This window comes from Myotis daubentonii, chromosome 17 (assembly GCF_963259705.1).
Source record: "Myotis daubentonii chromosome 17, mMyoDau2.1, whole genome shotgun sequence".
In the NCBI taxonomy this organism is placed as follows: Eukaryota; Metazoa; Chordata; class Mammalia; order Chiroptera; family Vespertilionidae; genus Myotis; species Myotis daubentonii.
The window spans coordinates 7,624,520-7,645,385 of record NC_081856.1 but is presented as its reverse complement, the minus strand read 5'-3'; the positions used below and the strand labels follow the sequence as shown (position 1 = coordinate 7,645,385).

The 20,866-nt window shown below is 39.1% G+C and overlaps 1 protein-coding gene and 1 pseudogene across 8 annotated transcripts in view; one reads left to right on the top strand and one right to left on the bottom strand.

Annotated features, from left to right (window-relative positions):
- SPIDR (scaffold protein involved in DNA repair) overlaps positions 1-20,866 on the bottom strand; it is a 285,105-nt gene that overhangs the window by 146,188 nt on the left and 118,051 nt on the right. For all 8 annotated transcript variants that reach the window (XR_009449640.1, XM_059672698.1, XM_059672699.1 and 5 more), the window contains one exon: positions 18,582-18,795. Coding sequence is in view for 7 of the 8 variants with exons in the window: in XM_059672698.1 (XP_059528681.1) it covers positions 18,582-18,795 (214 nt within the window). In the remaining variant the exon portion in view is untranslated. The remainder of the gene's footprint in view (positions 1-18,581; positions 18,796-20,866) is intronic.
- LOC132220201 (small nucleolar RNA SNORA11) lies at positions 5,948-6,084 on the top strand (annotated as a pseudogene).

The following is a 20,866-nucleotide window of genomic DNA, read 5'->3' as shown; positions in this document are numbered from 1 at the left end:
AAATGTGTTTCTATATTGTCACTGCAAATTACAGCACATTTTATAACTGCAGGTCTCTTCTTTGCCATACCCATAGTCACCACTCTTAAAGAACTAGCCATCTGCAAAGCATGAAGATAGGAGAAACCCCTGTAACAGCTCTTCCATTAAGGAGAATACGACAAGTACTGCATGAGAAACACTAGTTTAAAAACAAACAAACAAAAAGCGACAAGGGTTCAAACACTGGAGAGAGCCCATACAGCTGGAAAGAATTAGGACAGACTTGATGAGAAAATGGAATTTGAGATGTCTTAAATGAAGACATGCGAGGCAGAATGAGGGGGGAAATACCAGGAATATTAAATTGGTTCATTAGCTGGCCCACAGAATAAATAACTGAGCAACAGAAAACAAACTTGGAAAAGTTGTATGAGGGAATCATAACTTGTACACTGACAAGCAGTCTCTATTGTAATACACTACAAGGAACTACCTAATATTTTTGAGCAAATGAGCAGCAGGCCCAAACCAGGCTTCTGAAATTTATGTCAGGACTGTGGCAAAACCAGCAGGACACAAAAGGGCTTGAAAAAAGATCCCAGAAGTGGGTAGGTAACCAGCTAGAAGTCGCTGCAGTGGTTCAGGCAAGGAATGAAATGTACGGCACACTACTAGAGCCATTCTGCAGGGACAACCTGTGAATACTTAAGCACTGACTTGCCACTTGTGATTTGGTATTCCATGATAACCACTGAGTTAGCCAATCGCTAGGTGCCAGAGGTGAATTCATTAGGGCTAAAATACCCCGTGGCTGACCTGTTTTCTCAGGGATGAGAGAGCTGACAGATGTTTGAAATCAACCCTGCGGCAGAGGAGAGCCTGTGAGAAGCCTGTCTAACTTGGAAGATGTTGGTTTTACCCCCTGGGAAAAAGAAAATTAGGTGTGTGGGCAGCACAGGCCACTGTCACCACATCAAGTCCTGTTTAGTCACACGTGGCCTGAGGTAGGGGCAGCTCTGATGCACGGGGGTTTAATTATCCAGGCTTCACGTTTCAGTTAGGCAGCAAGCGCTCCTGGCTTGAAGGATCCTTGGAACTATGTAGAGGTCATGGCCCTGACTCCTCCTACACTGTCTGGTCTTCTGTGGACTGGTTTCTTTCCATCTCTTTGCAGATTGTTGTGTGCTTAGAGACCTTGATATGAGATTACTTTAAAAATGAGAGGCTCAATTCTGGGCCAGTTTAAACCTCTGCATGCCCATATCCCATACCCCTCCAAAACACCAAGCCCATGTCCCATACCCTCCAAAACACCAAGCCCATATCCCATACCCTCCAAAACACCAAGCCCATGTCCCATACCCTCCAAAACACCAAGCCCATATCCCATACCCTCCAAAACACCAAGCCCATGTCCCATACCCCCCCAAAACACCAAGCCCATATCCCATACCCCCCCAAAACACCAAACCCATATCCCATACCCTCCAAAACACCAAGCCCATATCCCATACCATCCAAAACACCAAGCCCATATCCCATACCCTCCAAAACACCAAGCCCATGTCCCATACCCTTCCAAAACACCAAGCCCATGTCCCATACCCTTCAAAACAGCAAGCCCATATCCCATACCCCCCAAAACACCAAGCCCATATCCCATACCCTCCAAAACACCAAGCCCATATCCCATACCCCCCCAAAACACCAAGCCCATGTCCCATACCCTCCAAAACACCAAGCCCATGTCCCATACCCACCCCAAACACCAAGCCCATATCCCATACCCTCCAAAACACCAAGCCCATATCCCATACCCTCCAAAACACCAAGCCCATGTCCCATACCCCCCCAAACACCAAGCCCATATCCCATACCCTCCAAAACACCAAGCCCATGTCCCATACCCTCCAAAACACCAAGCCCATGTCCCATACCCTCCAAAACACCAAGCCCATATCCCATACCCTCCAAAACACCAAGCCCATGTCCCATACCCTCTAAAACACCAAGCCCATGTCCCATACCCTCCAAAACACCAAGCCCATATCCCATACCCTCCAAAACACCAGGCCCATGTACCATACCCTCCAAAACACCAAGCCCATGTCCCATACCCTCCACAACACCAAGCCCATGTCCCATACCCTCCAAAACACCAAGCCCATGTCCCATACCCTCCAAAACACCAATCCCATGTCCCATACCCTCCAAAACACCAAGCCCATATCCCATACCCCCCCAAACACCAAGACAAACAGCAGAGGACAGCTGCTCTAAGCTGGTGCCCCTGGGCCTCCATCCTCCATTTAAGTCCACGGTCTTTGCTCTTGGAAACAGGTTTTTGTGGCTTCCTAAGGTTTTGTGGCTTCCTAAAATAGAGTCTCTGCCTCATTATTTTATTTTTAAATATTTTCAGACTTACAGAAAATAGGCAAGAATGCTCCTGTACTCTTGACCTGGATTTGTGAAGGGTGAACCTTAGATTACATTTGCTTTGTCAGCCTCTGTAAATACAATGCACATACATATTACTGTGGTTCCGGTTGTTTGTTACTATTATTATTCTCTTGGTGAACCATACAGAGTAAACTGCAGATATTATTGTCATTTATTTTTTTAAATTAAGACTTTACTTTTTTCAGAGCAGTTTTTGGTTACAGCAAAATTGAGGGGATAGTACAAAGGTTTTCCATGTGTCCCCTGTCCCTATACATGCATAGCCTCCCCCATTATCAATATCCCCTTAACACAATGGTACATTTGTTATAATTGATGAACCGATATTAACACATCATAATCACCTACAGTCCATAGCTTACAATATAGTTCACTCTTGGTGCTGTATATTCTATAGGTTTAGAAAACTGTATAATGATACAGGGTATTTACACTGCCCTAAATATTCTGTGTTCCTCCTACTTATCTCGAGATCCCTTCACAATCCCGGCAACCAATGATCATTGGACTGTCTCCATAGTTTTATCTTTTTCAAAGTGCCATGTAGTTGAAATCACACTGTGTGTAGCCTTTTCAGACTAGCTTTTTTTTCACTTAGTAAGATACATTTAAGGTTCTTCTATCTCTTTTCATAGCTCGATAGCTTACTTTATTTTATTTTTTTTATTAATCATCACCCTAGGATATTCTTCCATTGATTTTTTTTTGGAGAGAGTGGAAGGGAGGGGGAGAGACAGAGAAATGGAAACACTGATGTGAGAGAGACATATGGATTTGTTGCCTCCCACACAGGGCCCTCACCAGAGCCAGGGATCGAGCCTGCAACCAAGATACGTGCCCTTGACCGGAATCAAACCCGGGACCCTTCAGTCTGCAGGCTGATGCTCTAACCACTAAAGCAAACCAACTAGGGCTAGCTGACTTTATTTTAAAATTGAATAATATTCAATTTTCTAGATGTACTAGTTTTATTTATCTATTTGTCTACTGAAGGACATCTTGGTTGCTTCCAAGTTTGGGCAATTATCAATAAAGCTGCTATAAACATCCCGTGCAGGTGTTTGTTGTGTAGACCTAAGTTTTCAACTACCTGGGTAAATACTAAGGAGCATAATTGCGGGACTGTATGGTAAGAATATATTTAGTTTTGTAGGAAACTGCCAAACTGTCCATAGTAGCTAAACCATTTTGCTACTGTGTGTAAAATTCCCACAAGCCGTGGGAATTCCTGTTGCTCCACATTCTTGCCAGCATTTGGTGTTGTCAGTGTTCCTGATTCTGGCCATTGTAGTAAATGGGTAGCACTATTTCATCGCTGCATTTGCTTTTCCCTAAAGATATGATATGGATGGAGTAGACCTTTTCTTTTTCTTTCTTTTTTTTTTTTTTTCCCAACGATCCCAAGTTTCCTTTACAGCAATTCTTTTTTAAAATTCAGGATCACAACTGTGTCTAGTACCAGCTTTTTTGATTCTTTTGCTTTTACATGTCCAGAACTATAAGACTCTCTCTCATAGCAATACCTGTCCAGGGCAATTGAACCATGGGTGACTCAACAGTAGGAGGTACTACACAGAAGAACAAAGGGCCAGCGTTACTACCTCCCTCCCACAATGTTCTGCTCTAATGGAAGGACAATGCTGGTGACGGATTTACCTTCCTTCAAGGGAGAACTACACCCAGGACTACGGGGTTCCCCCACCACAGGCAGAAACAGCTGAGCCCACCGTAGGTAATCTGGGTCATCTTGTTTAGTCTTATCAACAAATTCACGGCTGCTCCAGGAAGCAGTAACAAAACAGCCTCCCCAGACTGAGTGCTATAGGGGGACTGACTTATTTGACCTCAAATTGTCAATGTACAAAAAGAACTTACACGGCAAGAAAGCTCTCACCAAAAATTACCGTTATCTATCACAGCAGAACTTTAATGTCCGTTCACTCATTTGACAACTTTATTCAGTGACTTCTTTGTGTCAGGTCATATACCATGCATTCAGTCTCTTTTTCCTTGTGGTAAACTCCTTTATCCCCAACTACAGAAATTCATTCTTGAAAACCAGTTCAATCAAAATGACAATCCCAGAAACAGTTTGCTAACCTGATAAGGAGGAACTGACATTTGTACTGGGAGTCTCTACTTGGTAATTTGAGAGCACTCTCTAGGTATAACTCCAACTCCACCCCATCTCTACACCAACATTGTCCTAAACATGCTTCTAAGGATGCAGATGAGCCACTTGATGGGAAGGGGACTGAGGGTTTTAGATCATGATTATGTTATGCCTCAATGACCTCACAGAGGCAGTTGTTTGTTTTATTTTGGGTCATCAACAATTGTGACAACTGGATATAAAGAAACCCTCTCCCAGAAAAAGAAACAGATATAGTTCACATAATCCCTATTCTAGAGACCAAACGGTTCAGTTCATCAGTTCCCTTGTCTTTGGAGTTCAGTTTCTCACTTCCCTCGTTGGTTAATAATCTGTGCAGGCACCTATCTTAAATGGTCTGCCTGTTCCTCTGAGCTAGCTGTTTTGGGGATGGCAATCAGCAGAGAGAAACTACTTGGTACTAACAAAGTTTAATGCAGGGCTCATTAGAATCAAAAGCAATGTGTGTGCTCTGTTTGGAGTATGGATTGGCTTCATAGCTTATTTCTTATGCTGCTATTTTCTATCAACTGTTGAATGGGAGGAAGTAAAAGTGGTAAAGTTAATGTAAGCTAGATGATATAAACTACAGTGGGGCCTTGACTTAGAAGTGTCCTGACTAATGAGTTTTTTGAGATACCAGCTGTCTCTCCGCAGATTTTTTGCATTGAGTTGATAGAGTAATTTGAGTTAACGAGCTCCTTAACGAGCTCGATCTCGGAACGAATTAATCGTAAGTCAAGGCCCCACTGTAGAAGGATTTTAACAAGTAAAACAACACAGCACACACAAAAAAACTTACTTTAAAAGAAATAACTGCTTTGTAATACTTTAAGCAATAAAAAAAAAAGAGAAAAAAAGAAAAAAGAAATAACTGGTCAAAGATCTAAAGGTACAAAAAAATCTGTTAAAAAATTAAAGTCAATGCTCAGCAAAGTGGGAATAGAAGGATCATACCTCAACATTATAAAAGCCTTATATGACAAACTTACAGCCAACATAATACTCAATGGGCAAAAACTAGAACCATTTCCCCTAAGAACAGGAATAAGACAGGGATGCCTGCTTTCACCACTCCTGTTCAACATAGTACTGGAAGTGCTAGACACAGCAATCAGACAAGAAGAAATAAATGGCATCCAAATTGGAAAAGAAGAAGTAAAATTGTTATTATTCGCAGATGACATGATACTGTACATAGAAAACCCTTAAGACTCCATCAAAAAATTATTAGACTTGATAAATGAATTTGGCAATGTAGCCAGATACAAATTTAATGCCAAGAAATCTATAGCATTTTTATACACCCATAGTGAACTTACAGAAAGAGAGATTTTAAAAAAAAATCCCATTTGGATGTGGAGAGAGCAGAGTGCCTGAAAAATGGCTCCTCTGTTCCTCTGTGTATAACACATCCAACAGCAACTTGGGCTTACTCCTCACAGGTGGCAGGACACCATGACCTTCCTGTGACATTATGCCATATATATATATATATATATATATATATATATATATATATATATATATATTCCCAATTACCATTGCACACAAATAATTAAGATACCTAGGAATAAACTTAACTAAGGAGGTAAAAGACCTGTACTCAGAAAACTACAGGACGTTGAAAAAAGAGATAGAGGAAGACATAAACAGATGGAAGAACATACCGTGTTCATGGATTGGTAGAATCAACATCATTAAAATGCCCATTCTACCCAAAGCAATCTACTAGTATAGATTCAATGCACTCCCCATTAAAGTACTAACAGAATATTTCACAGAACTAGAATGAACTCTCCCAAAATTCATGAAAAATTAAAAAAGACCCCGAATAAAGCTGCAGCAATCCTAGAAAGAAGAACAGGGTAGGAGAAATCTCAATACCAGGTATCAAGCTGTATTACAAAGCCACTGTTCTCAAAACTGCCTGGTACTGGCACAAGAACAGACATATAGACCAATGGAATAGAGAACCCAGAAATGGACCCAAACCACTATGCTCAATTAATATTTGACAAAGGAGGCAAGAACATACAATGGAGTCAAGACAGTCTCTTCAGTAAATGGTGCTGGAAAAATTGGATAGATATATGCAAAAAAAATGAAACTAGACCACCAACTTACACCATACACAAAATAAACTCAAAATGGATAAAGGACTTATACATAAGATGGGAAACCATAAAAATACTAGAGGAATCCACAGGCAGTGAAATCCAAACATATGCCGAAGGAATTTCTTCTCTGATACTGCTCCTAGGGCAATGGAAACTAAAGAGAAAATAAACAAATGGGATTACATAAAAATTAAAAGCTTCTGCACAGCAAAAGAAACCATTAACAAAACAACAAGAAAGCCCACTGCATGGGAGAACATATTTGCCAATGTTATCACCGATAAGGGTTTAATCTCCAACATTTACAGGGAACTCACACAACTTAACAAAAGGAAGATAAACAACTCAATCAAAAAATGGGCAATGGACCTAAATAGATACTTTTCGAAAGAGGACATAAGGAAGGCCAAGAGACATATGAAAACTTGCTCAAAGTCACTAATCAGCTAAGAGATGCAAATCAAAATGACAATGAGGTACCATCTCACACCTGTCAGAATGGCTATCATCAACAAATCCACAAACGACAAGTGCTGGAGAGGATGCGGAGAAAAAGGAACCCTTCTGCACTGCTGGTGGGAATGCAGTCTGGTGCAGCCACTGTGGAGAACAGTATGGAGTTTCCTCAAAAAACTAAAAATGAAACTCCCATTTGACCCAGTGATCCCACTTCTAGGAATATATCCCAAGAAACTAGAAACACCAATTAGAAAGGATATATGCACCCCTATGTTCATAGCAGCACAATTTACAATAGCTAAGATTTGGAAACAGCCTAAGTGCCCATCAGCAGATGAGTGGACTAAAAAACTGTGGTACACAATGGAATACTATGCTGTTATAACAAGGAAGGAACTCCTACCATTTGCAACAGCATGGATGGAACTGGACAGCATTATGCTAAGCGAAATAAGTCAGTCAGAGAAAGGTAAATATCACATGATCTCACTCATTTGTAGATTATAATGAACAACATAAACTGATGAACAAAAACAGATCCAGAGACAGAGAAGCACTGATCAGATGCTCAAACCTCAGAGGGAAGGTAGGAGAAGGTGGGGATAAGAGAGAGAGATCAACTCAAGGACTTGTATGCATGCATATAAGCATAACCAATGGACACAGATACTAGTGGCTGAGGGCATGAATGGGAGTGGGTTGGGGGGAAAATAATAGTGTGATAAGATTTTGCCTTTTCAGTGAGGCAACATTAATTAATTTTAGAAATTCATATATTTATACATGTTTAAGTAGGCATGCTAAAAACGTAAGAATAACCACTTAAGCAATAGAAAATGAAATAATTTATAAACCTACTAGAGGGAATAATATGGAACAAAAATTATCCATCTAATAAAAGGATGAAATATAACATCTTAAACTTATAACAACCTAGGTTAAACAGTACCAACTCGGTTTCAATACTATACAAACACTCAGCTCTTGTACATAAAAAAATTACTCCATAATATGCTTAAGATTTGTGGTCAATCATACAGAAAATAGAACCTTTACTTAGCAGTCATTAATCAGACTAGTGTGAGTTTTTTTCTTCTGGTTATTTTTCTTCACCCAATAGGAATGCTGAAGACTCTCCAGCATCACCGTGCTAGGCCTATGAGAAAGAATATGTCCCATGGGAAAAGAACTGAAACGTAGTGATTATGCTCATAATATTTTATTTGTCAGCGTGGCATTAATTTAATAGGATAGCACTACTGTTAAGTGAACACTACCTGTCTCTGCTACTGTCAGCCCTCTGTCCTATAAGATTGTGGACAGTGAAAACTTCCCAAGCAGTTTTATCTTCGTTGGGGTTGAAAGATAGGTAAACTGTGTGCTTTTATAGCTGCAAATAAGAGCATACATATTCTTACCCTAATGTCTGATTCCTAAAAATGAGCTGATTATCTGGTTTCAAGACCTTCCTGGAAAATATGAAGACCATCTGATCACACTGCTCTTGCAAAGCTAAGTTCCATTCATGACACAAATCATACTAGCCCTGAACTGGAGCAGTTCACAGAGTGGGAGGAAAGAGCAGAGTGTAACGGTAGGTGACTTTTCTGTTGGGTGTGCTTTAACAGGGGCAGGTGAAGGCACCAGTGTGCCACATAAGAGAGCAACAAGCTTGCCTGGAACTAGGTAGAAGATGGCAAGAAAGGTAAACATAGAAGGAGCAGGAGAAGTACAAATTCTGTATGTGGACCAGGGCGGTGTGAAAAGACACTCCAGGAAGAAAGAACAGTGCCCACAAAGAGGAGAAAACAGTGTGAACCCTCAGTGACCATCGTAAGCCATTATCATTTCGAGAACAAGGCCAGCTTAAGGCCAACTCTGATTTGACTTTCGTCTTGATCGTGGTTACGTTAAAAACAACAGAAGAGAAAAATGAGAAAAATTAAGAAAATTTTATTCTAGCTGATGCAAACCTCCAGGAGATGAAGAACATGACTGATCCTAAGACCTTTTAAGCAAAAATAAACCTGTGTTAATTTATGAAATATAACATTTGTGTTCACATTTATTATTTAACCTGATGGGTCACAATGTGTTATTGTATCTGAAAGAATGAGGGTGCTAAGTCGAATGTCCTTAAAGAGAGATACTGAGAGGCCAATGCAGTGACACCTTTAATACCTTCTCTCTCCATGAGCTCAGAGGCAGCACCTGGCGGCCAGCAATGCAGGGGCTGTGCTCACGACCCATGCCTGGGAGACCATGGCCGGAAAGAAAATTTTTAAACAGTGAAACTTTTGTTTGCCTTCCCAATCTTTACTTTGGTGATAAAGAGTACAGGTGGGCCAATAGGGAGGCTGCATTAGATATGAAGCATTCTATTCACTCAATAATGTTTAATGTTTAACCATAAATTTATTGCTTTAACTGTAATGCTCTTAACAGGGATTCAAAGCTAGATCAAAACTGGCTTCAAGTAACCACTTATGTTGTTTGATCAAAATTTTCATTTTGAAACCAGTGATGTCTAGCTTCTCTGATGTAAATAAACCTTGCTCTCTAGACAGTGTTCTCTGGCCCTAATAAATCACACTCGTTCAGGCACTTTACTTAATTTACCTTAACATGTGTGATCAGAGGAAGCAATGCTGTATGTGATCCTTTGAAACCTATAATATTATGCTACATTATTTCACAATACTCTATGGAGTTTTCACCTGACTTTTACATGATTTTCATATTCAATAACTGTGTGAAGTTGAAGCCTCTGAAACACAGTTATAATTATGTTTCTATGTCACAGAGAAATAGACACTGAAACGATCAGTTTCATGGTGGACTATTTTATTCATTACTTATCCTCAGTAACCTGTGAAAAGGCACAGCAGATCTCACCTGCCAGGTTACAAATGAACATAATGAGGCTCAACGAAATGATTAGAAATGCAGTGTTGGATCTTAAATTCTGGCCGGTGCGAGCTCAATACTCTTTCAACCAAGGTCCCTCAAATATAAGGAATCAATATTACTCTTTGGCCCTATGATTTGCAAATATTTTTTCACTTTCTATGGGTTGTCTTTTCACTCTCTTGATACTGACCTTTGTTTCAAAAATGGTTTCAGTTTTTAATGAAGTTCAACATATTAAATTTATTTTTAATTGGGCTGTGCTTTTGGTGCCACATCTAAGAAATAATTGCCATATCCAATGTTATAAAGATTTCCCTTTATATTTTCCTCTATTTTATAGTTTTAGCTCTTAAGTTTAGGTCTTCTTCAGTTGATTGGTAATTTTTGTATATGGACTAACATTACTCTTTTGCATGTGGCTATCCAATTTCCAATCATCTATTTCACTATATGTATAAGAGTTTATTTGGGGGCTCTCTATTCTATTCCATTGTTCTATATCTGTCCTAATGCCACAGTACCATACTGTTTTGTTTTTGGGTTTTATTTTGGTTTTATTCTTTATTTAAATCCTCACCCGAGGATATTTTTCCCATTGATCTTTAGAAAGACGGTAGAAAGAAGGGGGGAGAGGAGAGGAGAGACAGAGAGAAAGAGAGAGAGAGAAACATGTGAGAGAGACACATCGACTGGTTGCCTCACACATGTTCCCACAACCGGGGCTGGGGATCGAACGTGCAAATGAGGTATGTGCCCTTGACCAGGGATCGAACACACGATCCTTTGGTCCACAGGCCCATGCTCTAACCATTAAGCAAAATTGGCCAGGGCCCATACTGTTTTAATTAGTGTATAATGTTTTGAAATCACGAAGTGTGAGTCCTCCAACTTTACTGCTCTTTTCCAAGATTGTGTTGGCTATTTGGAATTCCTTGATATTCCATATGAATTTAGGATGGGTCTTCTCCTTCTAGAAAAAATAGTGTTTAAATTTTATAGGGATTACAGTCCCTCTGTATATTGCTTTGGGAAGTATTATCATCTGAAAAATATTAAGAATTCTAATTCAGGAACATGGGAAGCCTTTCCATTTATTTGTTTTAGCAAATTTTCACTGTATTCTCGGTTAAATTTTATTGCTAATTTTTCTCTTTCTGATATATTGTAAATGAAATTGTTTCCAAATTTTTTTGTATTATTCATTACTAGTATACAGAAATACAACTGATTTTGCATATTGATTTATATTGTGCAATTTTGCTGAATTTATTAGTTTAAACTACATGTGATTTTTAGGGTTTTCTCCATATAAGATCATGTCATCTATATACAGAAGCAATTTTATTTCTCCAAACTGGATATCTTTGCTTTGTTTTACTTGCCTAACTGCCCTATTTAGAATTTTCATTATGTTGAACGTAAGTGGTAAAAGGCAGGCATCCTTGTCTTGTTTCTGAACTTAAAAAAAGAACTTTCAGTTTTTCATTGAGTGTGGTATTAGGCTGTTGGTTTTTCATGAATGTCCCACATCAAGTTGAGGAGGTTCTTTTCTGTTCCTAGTTTGTTGACCGTTTTTCATCAACTGAGATGATCTTAGTTTTTTCCTTCATTAATCATTGATCTATTTCCAATGCTGAACCATTCCTGCATTCTGGGAATAAATTCCACTTGGACATAGTGTATAATCCTTTTTGATATGCTGCTAAGAATTTTTATATGCATATATGCATAACCCATGCACATAGACAATAGTGTGGTGAAGGCCTGGAGTAGGAATAGGGTGGAGGGGATCAATGGGGGGGGAAAGAAAACATCTGTAATACTTTCAACAATAAAGATAAATTTAAAAAACATTTAAAAAAATCAGTTTGCTAATATTCTGTGGGGGATTTTTGAATCAATATTAATAAGGGATACTGGTCTCTAGTTTTTATTTTGGGGGTGGGGGTTATAATCTTTGTCTAGTTTTGGTACCAGAGTAATGCTGGCCTCATAGAATGAATTAGAAAGCATTCTTTCCTTTTCAATTTTTGGGAAGAGTTTGAGAAGGACTGGTACTAATTTTCCTTTCTATATTTGGAAGAATTAATTGGTCATCGACTTTTCTTTGTTGAAAGACTTTTGCTTACTGAATTAATCTCCTTACTAGTTATAGGTCTCTTCAGATTTTCTATTTCTTCATGAATAAGTCTGGGAGATTGTGTGTTTCTAAGAAACTGCCCGTTTTACTTAAGTTATCAAATTTCTTCCCATTCAGCTGTTTATCCTATGCTTTTATAATCCTGTTTATTTCTGTAAAATCAATAATTATGTCTCCGTTTTCATTTCTGATTGTAATAATTTGAGTCTTCTCACTTTGGGGGGGCAGTCTAAATAAGTGTTTGTCAGCTTTGTTGCTCTTTTCAAAGAGACAACGTTGAGTTTAATTGACTTTCTCTAATGTTTTTCTATATAGTACTCTCTATATTTTATTTATATCCTCTAATTTTTATTATTTATATCCTGCTGGCATTGGATTTGGTTTGCCCTTCTTTTTTTTTTCTAGTACCTTAAGGTGTACATATAAGTTACTGATTTGCGGTCTTCTTTTTTAATGTATATGTTTGCAGCATTGGAAATCTATAAATTTCCAATGCTGCACTGCTTTTATATAGTAAGTTTAGGGGTGTTTTGTTTTCATTTTTATTTGTCTCATGTTATTTTCTATTTTCCCTTGTATTTCTTCTTCAACCCATTGGCTGTTTAAGAATACATTCTTAATTTCCATATTATGCATTTTCTCGTTTTCCTTTTGTTTGTAATTTCCAGTTTTATTCCATTGAGAATATAAGAGGTATTTTGTAGTAAAACTTTTTAAATTTAAGATTCTGTGTATTCGTTTCCTAGTATTACCATAACACTGATCCTTTGTTTCACTTGTTCAAATCTCCTTTGTAACCTCTTATTGAGTTTTAAATTTTAAATTATTGTACTTTTTAACTCCAAAATTTCTCTTTATGATTTCTATATGTTTACTTACATTTTCATTTTTCTCATTAATTGTTCCTGATTTCCTTTCATTTTTTTATGTACATTTTCCTTTCACTCACTGTACATGTTTAAGACAGTTGATTTCATATCTTTAACAAATAATTCCAATGTCTGGGCTGCCTCTGTGATTGTTTCTGTCAAATTATTATTTTTTTCCTGTGAATAGGCCATTTTTCTCCTATATATGTATATTTTATAATTTTTTCTGAGAATTGGATATTTGAGTATTGTTTTGTGTTAACTCTAGAAATTTAATTCTTCTATTCCTCAGGGATTGCTGACTTATTTTATTAAAGGCTGAATTAATCCATTTATGACTTTCTCATGCTATTTTTTTCAAGGTGTGTGTTCCCTCTCATATGTGGTGATTGACATTTCTACTTCATTGTCTCTGTGGTCAACTGATAAAGATTTTCTTAAATGCTTGGCTCCCAAAAGTGGAAGGAATATAAGTATTATTTATTCAAGTCTCCTGGAAACCACTTAAGCCTGTGGGAGTTTGAACATGTCCACTAGCCTCTGCATTAGTCGCCCCAGTGCTCAAAAGCAGCACTGAGAAATCAATACACAACCCTAATATATCACCCACCCTAGCTCCAGCATTCTGAACCAGGGTTGTGGGGCTGGGGAATGTGGGAAGATAGGTGCTATCACTTTAAAGGCTGAAATTCCCCCAATCTTACTCTTAATCAAGGTCTTCCCCACACTGCAAGTGTCCAACTAGACTCCAGAGTTCTAGAATAGTTCTAAAACAGACAGCTCCTGCCAGTGCAGGAGTGCTTTAGATGAGGTATGGACTTCTGGAACTTCTTTCTCTTCCTTCTTTAGAGATATTACTCCTCTTAGTTTTCTTGACCCCACTCTTAGGTAAGAATGTTTGCTAATATTTTTAAAAATATGATTTTAATTAATTTTTAGAGAAAAAGGAAGGGGGGGAGAGAGAGAGAGAGAGAGAGAGAGAGTGATAGAAACTTTGACGAGGGAGAAACATCATGGATCAGCTGTCTCCTCCTAGCCCCGTACTGGGGATCGAGCCTGCAACCTGGGCATATGCCCTGACTGGGAATCGACTGGTGGCCTCTTGGTTCACGGGTCGATGCTCAACCACTGAGCAACATGGGCCAGGCTGTTTGCTAATGTTTTGTTTATAGGTTTGCCTGTTTCTGATTCCCTCTATTGTAAATCGTAATGCACATCACAAGTTAGAGACCTTTGAGAACCCCTATAGTCCAGAAACTGACCCATATTTTACCAGCCTTTCCCGAAGTTATCTGAGCACAGGAGCTTTTGTTCTTATCCCAATGAAGACCTCATGGAAAAGTGTTCTGTGGGTCACCAGCTGAAAGCCTGCTTTCCTTCTTCCTCATATAAGCATGAACACTTGATTTCCTTTTCTCCTTTCCTCCAATGTTTTGGACTGTCCAGATCATCATCATGGTATATTTGTCCTTTTTACAGTGTATTAGTTTTCTATTTATTTCCTCTCAAAACACCCTGTCATTCTGGAGAGAAAATTTGGCTTTTTGGCTGTCACAACAGAAAGACAATCCCACATAGCAAACAAAGTTCTATCTTTAGCATTGCTTTATGTCTAGCAATAAGAGCCAGCAATTTCTTCATTTCAAAGAATCCCAGGCAGCAAATAGAAGCAGGAACAAACAGAGCTTTGGTCCGCTGGCACTGACCACACATGCGTACATTAAACTCAGATGGGCTGAGTTTCTCTTCTGGCATCACAGTTTCTCTCATGATTACCTAGGGCTCTATTGCTGGTGTCAAGAAGATACTGTTGACTATGCCCTCAAAATATGCCTTATGTCTCCCCATTTTACTACTCAGCGCCATAACTCAAGCCAAATCTTAGAGGAGTCTTCCTTGCCTTTCTTTCACATACCCTATCCAACCCGTCAGCAAATCATGTTGCCTCTTAACTCCAAAATATATTCTGAACCCACTAATATTCTAGTTGAAATCATCAGCTTCCCTTACACTTGAGCTACCCCCAAAGCCTCTGAGATGCCTTTACTCTGGCCTCCGACACACAGTTATCCTCCACAAACTTCAAACTATGAATCGGATCACATCTCTTCTTCCCTAGGCAGCAGGGAGTGTTTAATACCAGCTCTTTTAACGTTGTGCACAGGTTCTCCGTCCTCACCTGCTGCTGCTCCTGGTGCAGAATTTCCACTCCGTCCATATTTCCCAGCTTACACCCTTCATCAGGCCCTTCTGGCTTCTTGGTCTCTGCTCACTCAGTCTCCTCCATTTCAAATGCCTTTACAGTCCCTTCACGGTTCTTTTCAACTTAGCCTTCAAAGCTAGAGAATCTCCACCTCCAGGAGGCTAACCCTGACACTCTGTGTACCATGCTTTTCTATTTTGGAAAAATGTCTTGCAGATCATTTCGCAAGAGTGCATTAATATGTAAATATTGCTACATTATTTTCATTGGCTTCTAATGCAGAAATACCACTATTAGTCAATCAGCCCCTTGGAGGGACAAATAGGCCACTTCAGACAATAATGCAATGGATACATCATTTTCTATATTTGGGAGGAAGAGTTATAAGATAAATTCCTATAAGTATTATATGTAGTAGGATCAGAGGATGTGTCTCTTGAATTTTAGCACACACTGTAATGTGGCACCAGTTTACATTCCCACTAACAGTGCATTAAATCCCTGTTTGCTTCCCTTACTAACCCTCTGTATTGATATTGAGCAAACTGAAAACTAAAAAATGGTATTTATCATCTTAATTTGCAATTCTTTTACTATCATATGGATGTAGGTATCTTTCCCTGTGTTTAAAACCATTTGTATTTTATTTTCTAAAAAATACTTGTTGGGGACTACTGACTTTTTTTCTCTTGGACTATTGATCTTAGATTATCTAGAGGAATTATGATGCTATCGGGACCTACATAATAATTCTAGAAGTTCAACTTTACCTGCTTATTTAAAGAAAAGATATAACCACCACCACCCCGCCACACACACACACACACACACACACACACACACACACACACACACCATGTTTTTAAAGAACATTCCCAAGATAACTATACTTGAGTTTTCTATGGCTCATGGTAAAAAATTCAACATAGCTTGAATACAAATCTTTTACTGAGGTACAATAAGCTAAATCATAAACAGCTGTTGTATGTTCATAAAGAAGATGAAACTAGAACACACTGCAAATCAAATACTGCCAATATTACTGGATTTAACCATAAATTTCCAGTAAGGACTTCCAATAACTATAAAGAGCTGAATTAAAGCAGCTGAAAGAACAGAAGGAATTATAGTAACAAGATCCTGAATGGGAGGAGCACTGTTAGGACAAGGAGAAAACTGCTCATTCATTCCACATCAAAATTCTGTTGAGTGTCCTCAGGCCCTAAGAAGTAAAGGAGACATTAAAAATCTAGCAGCAGGAGACACACAATAAGCAAATGAGGAAATAAAAAGTGATAAACTGTAATATGTGTGATTGTGAAAAAAAAAAAAAAGGAGAATAAAGGGTGTAGAACAGAGTAGTTTCCAACATTAGCTATGTGACCCAGGGCCTCTTTAGAAGGTAACAGCTGAGTAAATGTCTAGAAGTTATAACAGCAACCCATGCAGGCAGGTGGAGGTGGTAGGACAAAGCATCCCAGCACAAGGAGCAGCAAAAACCCGGGCCCCGAAGTAAGAGTACAGTGGCATGGAATTTGAGGACCGGGGTGGAGTCCAGGGTGACCAAAATGGAACTGTGGAAGCTGAGAGGAACAGGAGATGAGATCCCAGAGCTCAGGAGGGCCTTTGACTCTGCATGAGGTGGAGCGTGGAGCCAAAACCAGTATGGTGGCTTACATATTCATAGCTTTGCTCCTCTAGTCACCTTGAGCAGAAAGAGGCGGAGGGTAAGGAAAGAGGCAGAGGGAAAATTTAAGGGACTGTTGCAATAATCCCCAGAAAATGATTACCTGGAAAGGATCATGGCCTAGAAGTAAAAAGAAATGCTGGACTTTGTATGGATTTGGAAGTGGAGCTGTTAGGAGGCTCCCATGGGTAGGAAGAGATGAAATCACCAGGTGGTGAGGTGAGTAGAAAAGAGGTCCAGGACTGAGCCGGGCAGCAGTTCTGTACTGAGAAGCCAGGGAAGGTGTGAGGAGGAGCGCAGGGGAAACAGGGAAGCAAACCAGGAGCGAGCGCCGCACAAGGAAACACGGCTCTCTCACACACGCGCACTGGAGAAGCAGTGCGGACAACGCGGAGTGAGAGGTGGGGGGTGTGGGCCAAAAGCCTGAATGAAATGGGCTCAGGAAAGGATGGAGGGGACAATTTGGACACAGTGGTTCAACAACTCCCCAAGGCATGCTGTTATAAGTAAAGAAGAAGACTATACCAAGAGGAAGAGGACATATGGTCAAGAAAAAATTTTAAAATAATTTTTAAATGATACAAAAATGATGCATGACTAGGATGATGGGGAATTTCAGAGAAGAGAATTAATAGAGCTGTATTTCTTGAGTAAGCTACACAGAATGACAGTTGGTCAGTACAGCATTAACCACAATATTCTAGCTATGCCAACAGAAGAACAGATGAATTAATTGCATAAACTAATATAATGGAAAACTATATAGCAATGAAAATGAACATATAGCAACATGCAACAAAACTGATGAATCTCACAAGCATAATATTAAGAGAAAGTAGTCCAATGAAAGAGAATGCACACTGTATGACTACCATATGATTCTATCAATATAAAATTCTCAAACATTCAAAGGACTTTGCTGCATCAGAAGTCAGAATCATGGTCACCTGGAGGAGCAGGGGGAGGGAGGAAATGGAAGGGGATAGGGTGGTCACAGGTACAAACTGCAATCTACTTCTTGACTGGATAGGAATTCAGTCAAGAAGTAGAATTCACTATTCACTTTGTGATTATTCATTGAAATGTATATTTATGTTCTGTGTAAGATCCTACATATATCTTATAATGTTCAATAAAAATTAAAATAATAAAATAAAGCAAGTTATCCTGATATATTCAGCCTTAATGGAAGAATTTAACTAGAGCCGCATGATCACTTGCTACAGACACAGTTAAAAGATGAAAGAAACTTTAAAAATTGCTGATAAAATTAATAGTTTTTTAAATGAGGCTGCTGAATCTCTCCCTCAAAATAGCAATATTTTCTTCTTCTTGTGGTAAAAATTAATATTCCATGCAGGAGAGAGCAAAAATGGTATCCTAAAAATAATTTTTCTAACCCATGAGTGACCATCTATGCTCTTTAGATTAAACCCTACGAACAAGCCATCAGTGCTTCTGTTCCATAAAATCCTGGCTCCTTCCCCTGGCATGTCTCTATAACAAAGTGGCAAAAATGTTCCTGGTAACATTTTTGAGACAAATGCCTTAGGGACAAACTCACAGGTGGTGGCTCCTGGAGTCAGGTCCCGCACTCACCAGGGAGGGTAGATGTGGATGATGTCTTGGGGCTGCCCCCTGAGATGGTGTGCAGTCTCCTTGGTGAAGAGAACCTTCAGGCCAGGCCCAGAGGCCTCACCTTGGGAAGAGCCTCCAGCCTGCAGTCCCACTAACTGCTCACACATGGCGACCTGGATGGTGCATTCTTCATGCAGCTCTAGAACTTTCACAGTTAATACACCAGATCTGCTCCCTGGAAGGGAAAGAAGAAACAAAAGGAAAAATGAAGTCTAAAAGACATGGCTCAAGTATGAATAAAGGGACACGAACAAAAGAATCATGCTCGATAGTTTCCTTCCCCTGGAAAAAAAATGGTCCGTACATTTTGCAGACAAAAAAACAGACTAACATGCTCCTCTGTTTTTAAAGTCCAAAATGGCCTGTGTGCTGCGTTTAAGAAATACAAAGTGTAGACTTCTATCATAAAGAAACAGTCTTGTGCGTATGGAAAACACAGACCCACTATTTCACATATCAAAGGAAGTATGAGCACCTAATTGAGCCTTCTTTCTTATATACTTCCTCCACCTCATTACCTGCTTTGATTTTCTACTTTCAAATGATGCAGTATGACTGGTTGGCTGCAACTGTTTTAATGATCATAAAGGTTAAAAGTGGCAAATGCATGTGGACTGCTAGGTGTTAGGGGGTCTGGATTTAATAGGGTGAAATTCTATCTGGATTCAGGTACTAGGTGTATTATTCAGCTAGACACGTTATAGAACATTTCAACACCTCAGTTTTCTCATGTGTAAAATGAGAATCATGCCAATAGCCTCAATTAATATATTTAGAGATTACATGAGATAAATGAAGTTGACAGTCCTATAACTCAGAAATCCTAGATATATATTCCAAAACTCTTGCCACATGCACTAGGAGACCTAAACAAGGAAGGACATCTCAGAGATGTTTGTAAGAGCAGAAAACTGGACCCAGCACTTACCAATAGGAGGATGGGTAAACTGTTGTATGTTCATACAACAGAAACTACACAGAAGTTAATGTAAGTGAGCCAGAGCTATATGTATCAGCACAGAGAGATCTCAAAAAGAAGATGGGGTACACAAGATTGTAGAGTATGACACTTGTGATGTTATTTTTTTAAAACACAGAAACCCATACAAGGTGAGGCAATAGTAGGTTTACAGTTGTGAGTACATGAAACACAGAATTTATTCTTGTATTATTATTATTTATTAATTTTTGTATTGTTTTCCATACAAATAACTGTAACCTACTTTTGCCCTACCCTGTATAGTTATGAGTATATATATAATAAAAGTACATAAATATGGACTAGTAGGATACATAGAAAACTCATGATAACAATTCATTCTAAAGAGAGAGAGAGGAATATGATTAGGGAAGGAAACTCAGAAGATTTTCAACTTATCTATAATACTATTTCTGTTATAAAATATGTGAATCAAAATAAGAAAACATTAAAACGTGTTATCAATTCTTTGTGGTAAATACACTTACGTTTTTCTATTACTCTGTTTTATAATTTAAAGAAATGAATTAGAGACCCAAAATGACAATGGAAGAGGTGAAAGCTACACTTGCCTCCTCCCCAGGACCAAATTACAACTAAATTACAGAACACTCATTCTGAATAACCAACTGAAGACTAGCTGAACAAAAGTCTTATAACAAAGGGTTTACAGAAGACGCCCCATCGAGACTGTTCCAAACAAGTTGCTGGGGCCCGTCACAGGCAGCATCTTGCATTGGCCTCCACCACAGTCCCACCCAGGCAGCCGGGAACCAACACACCCAGTGGCAAGATTCAGACATCAGAGCAGGATCCCATAAGCTTCACAAGCAGCATATCCAAAGGGAGATCTCAGTAGGCAAGAAACCTACTGAGGTGAACTCCGCTTTATGTACAGCAGTTTGCATGCAGTGGTCAGCGTGCAGCCTCACAGTCAGTCAACCTGAGGGTCGATTCCACGCACGATTACCCAATAGCACTCAAGACTCAATTACAACAGGGGGGCCACATAACCCACACAAGGGACATTTCCAGAGCACCCAGCTCAGGTGACTAAGGAGACTGCAAACGGAACCCTACTCAGTAAGGAAATCCCACAAAGACTTGGAGTCATAGCAGCTCCATCAAATACATAGAAATAAACACAAAGAGGCAGCCAAAATGGGGAGAAAAATGAAACAAGCTACAAATGAAAGAATAAGATAAATATCCAGAAAGAGTTAAATGAAATGAAGCCAAGGAATTTATCATACATATCGTTCAAAGT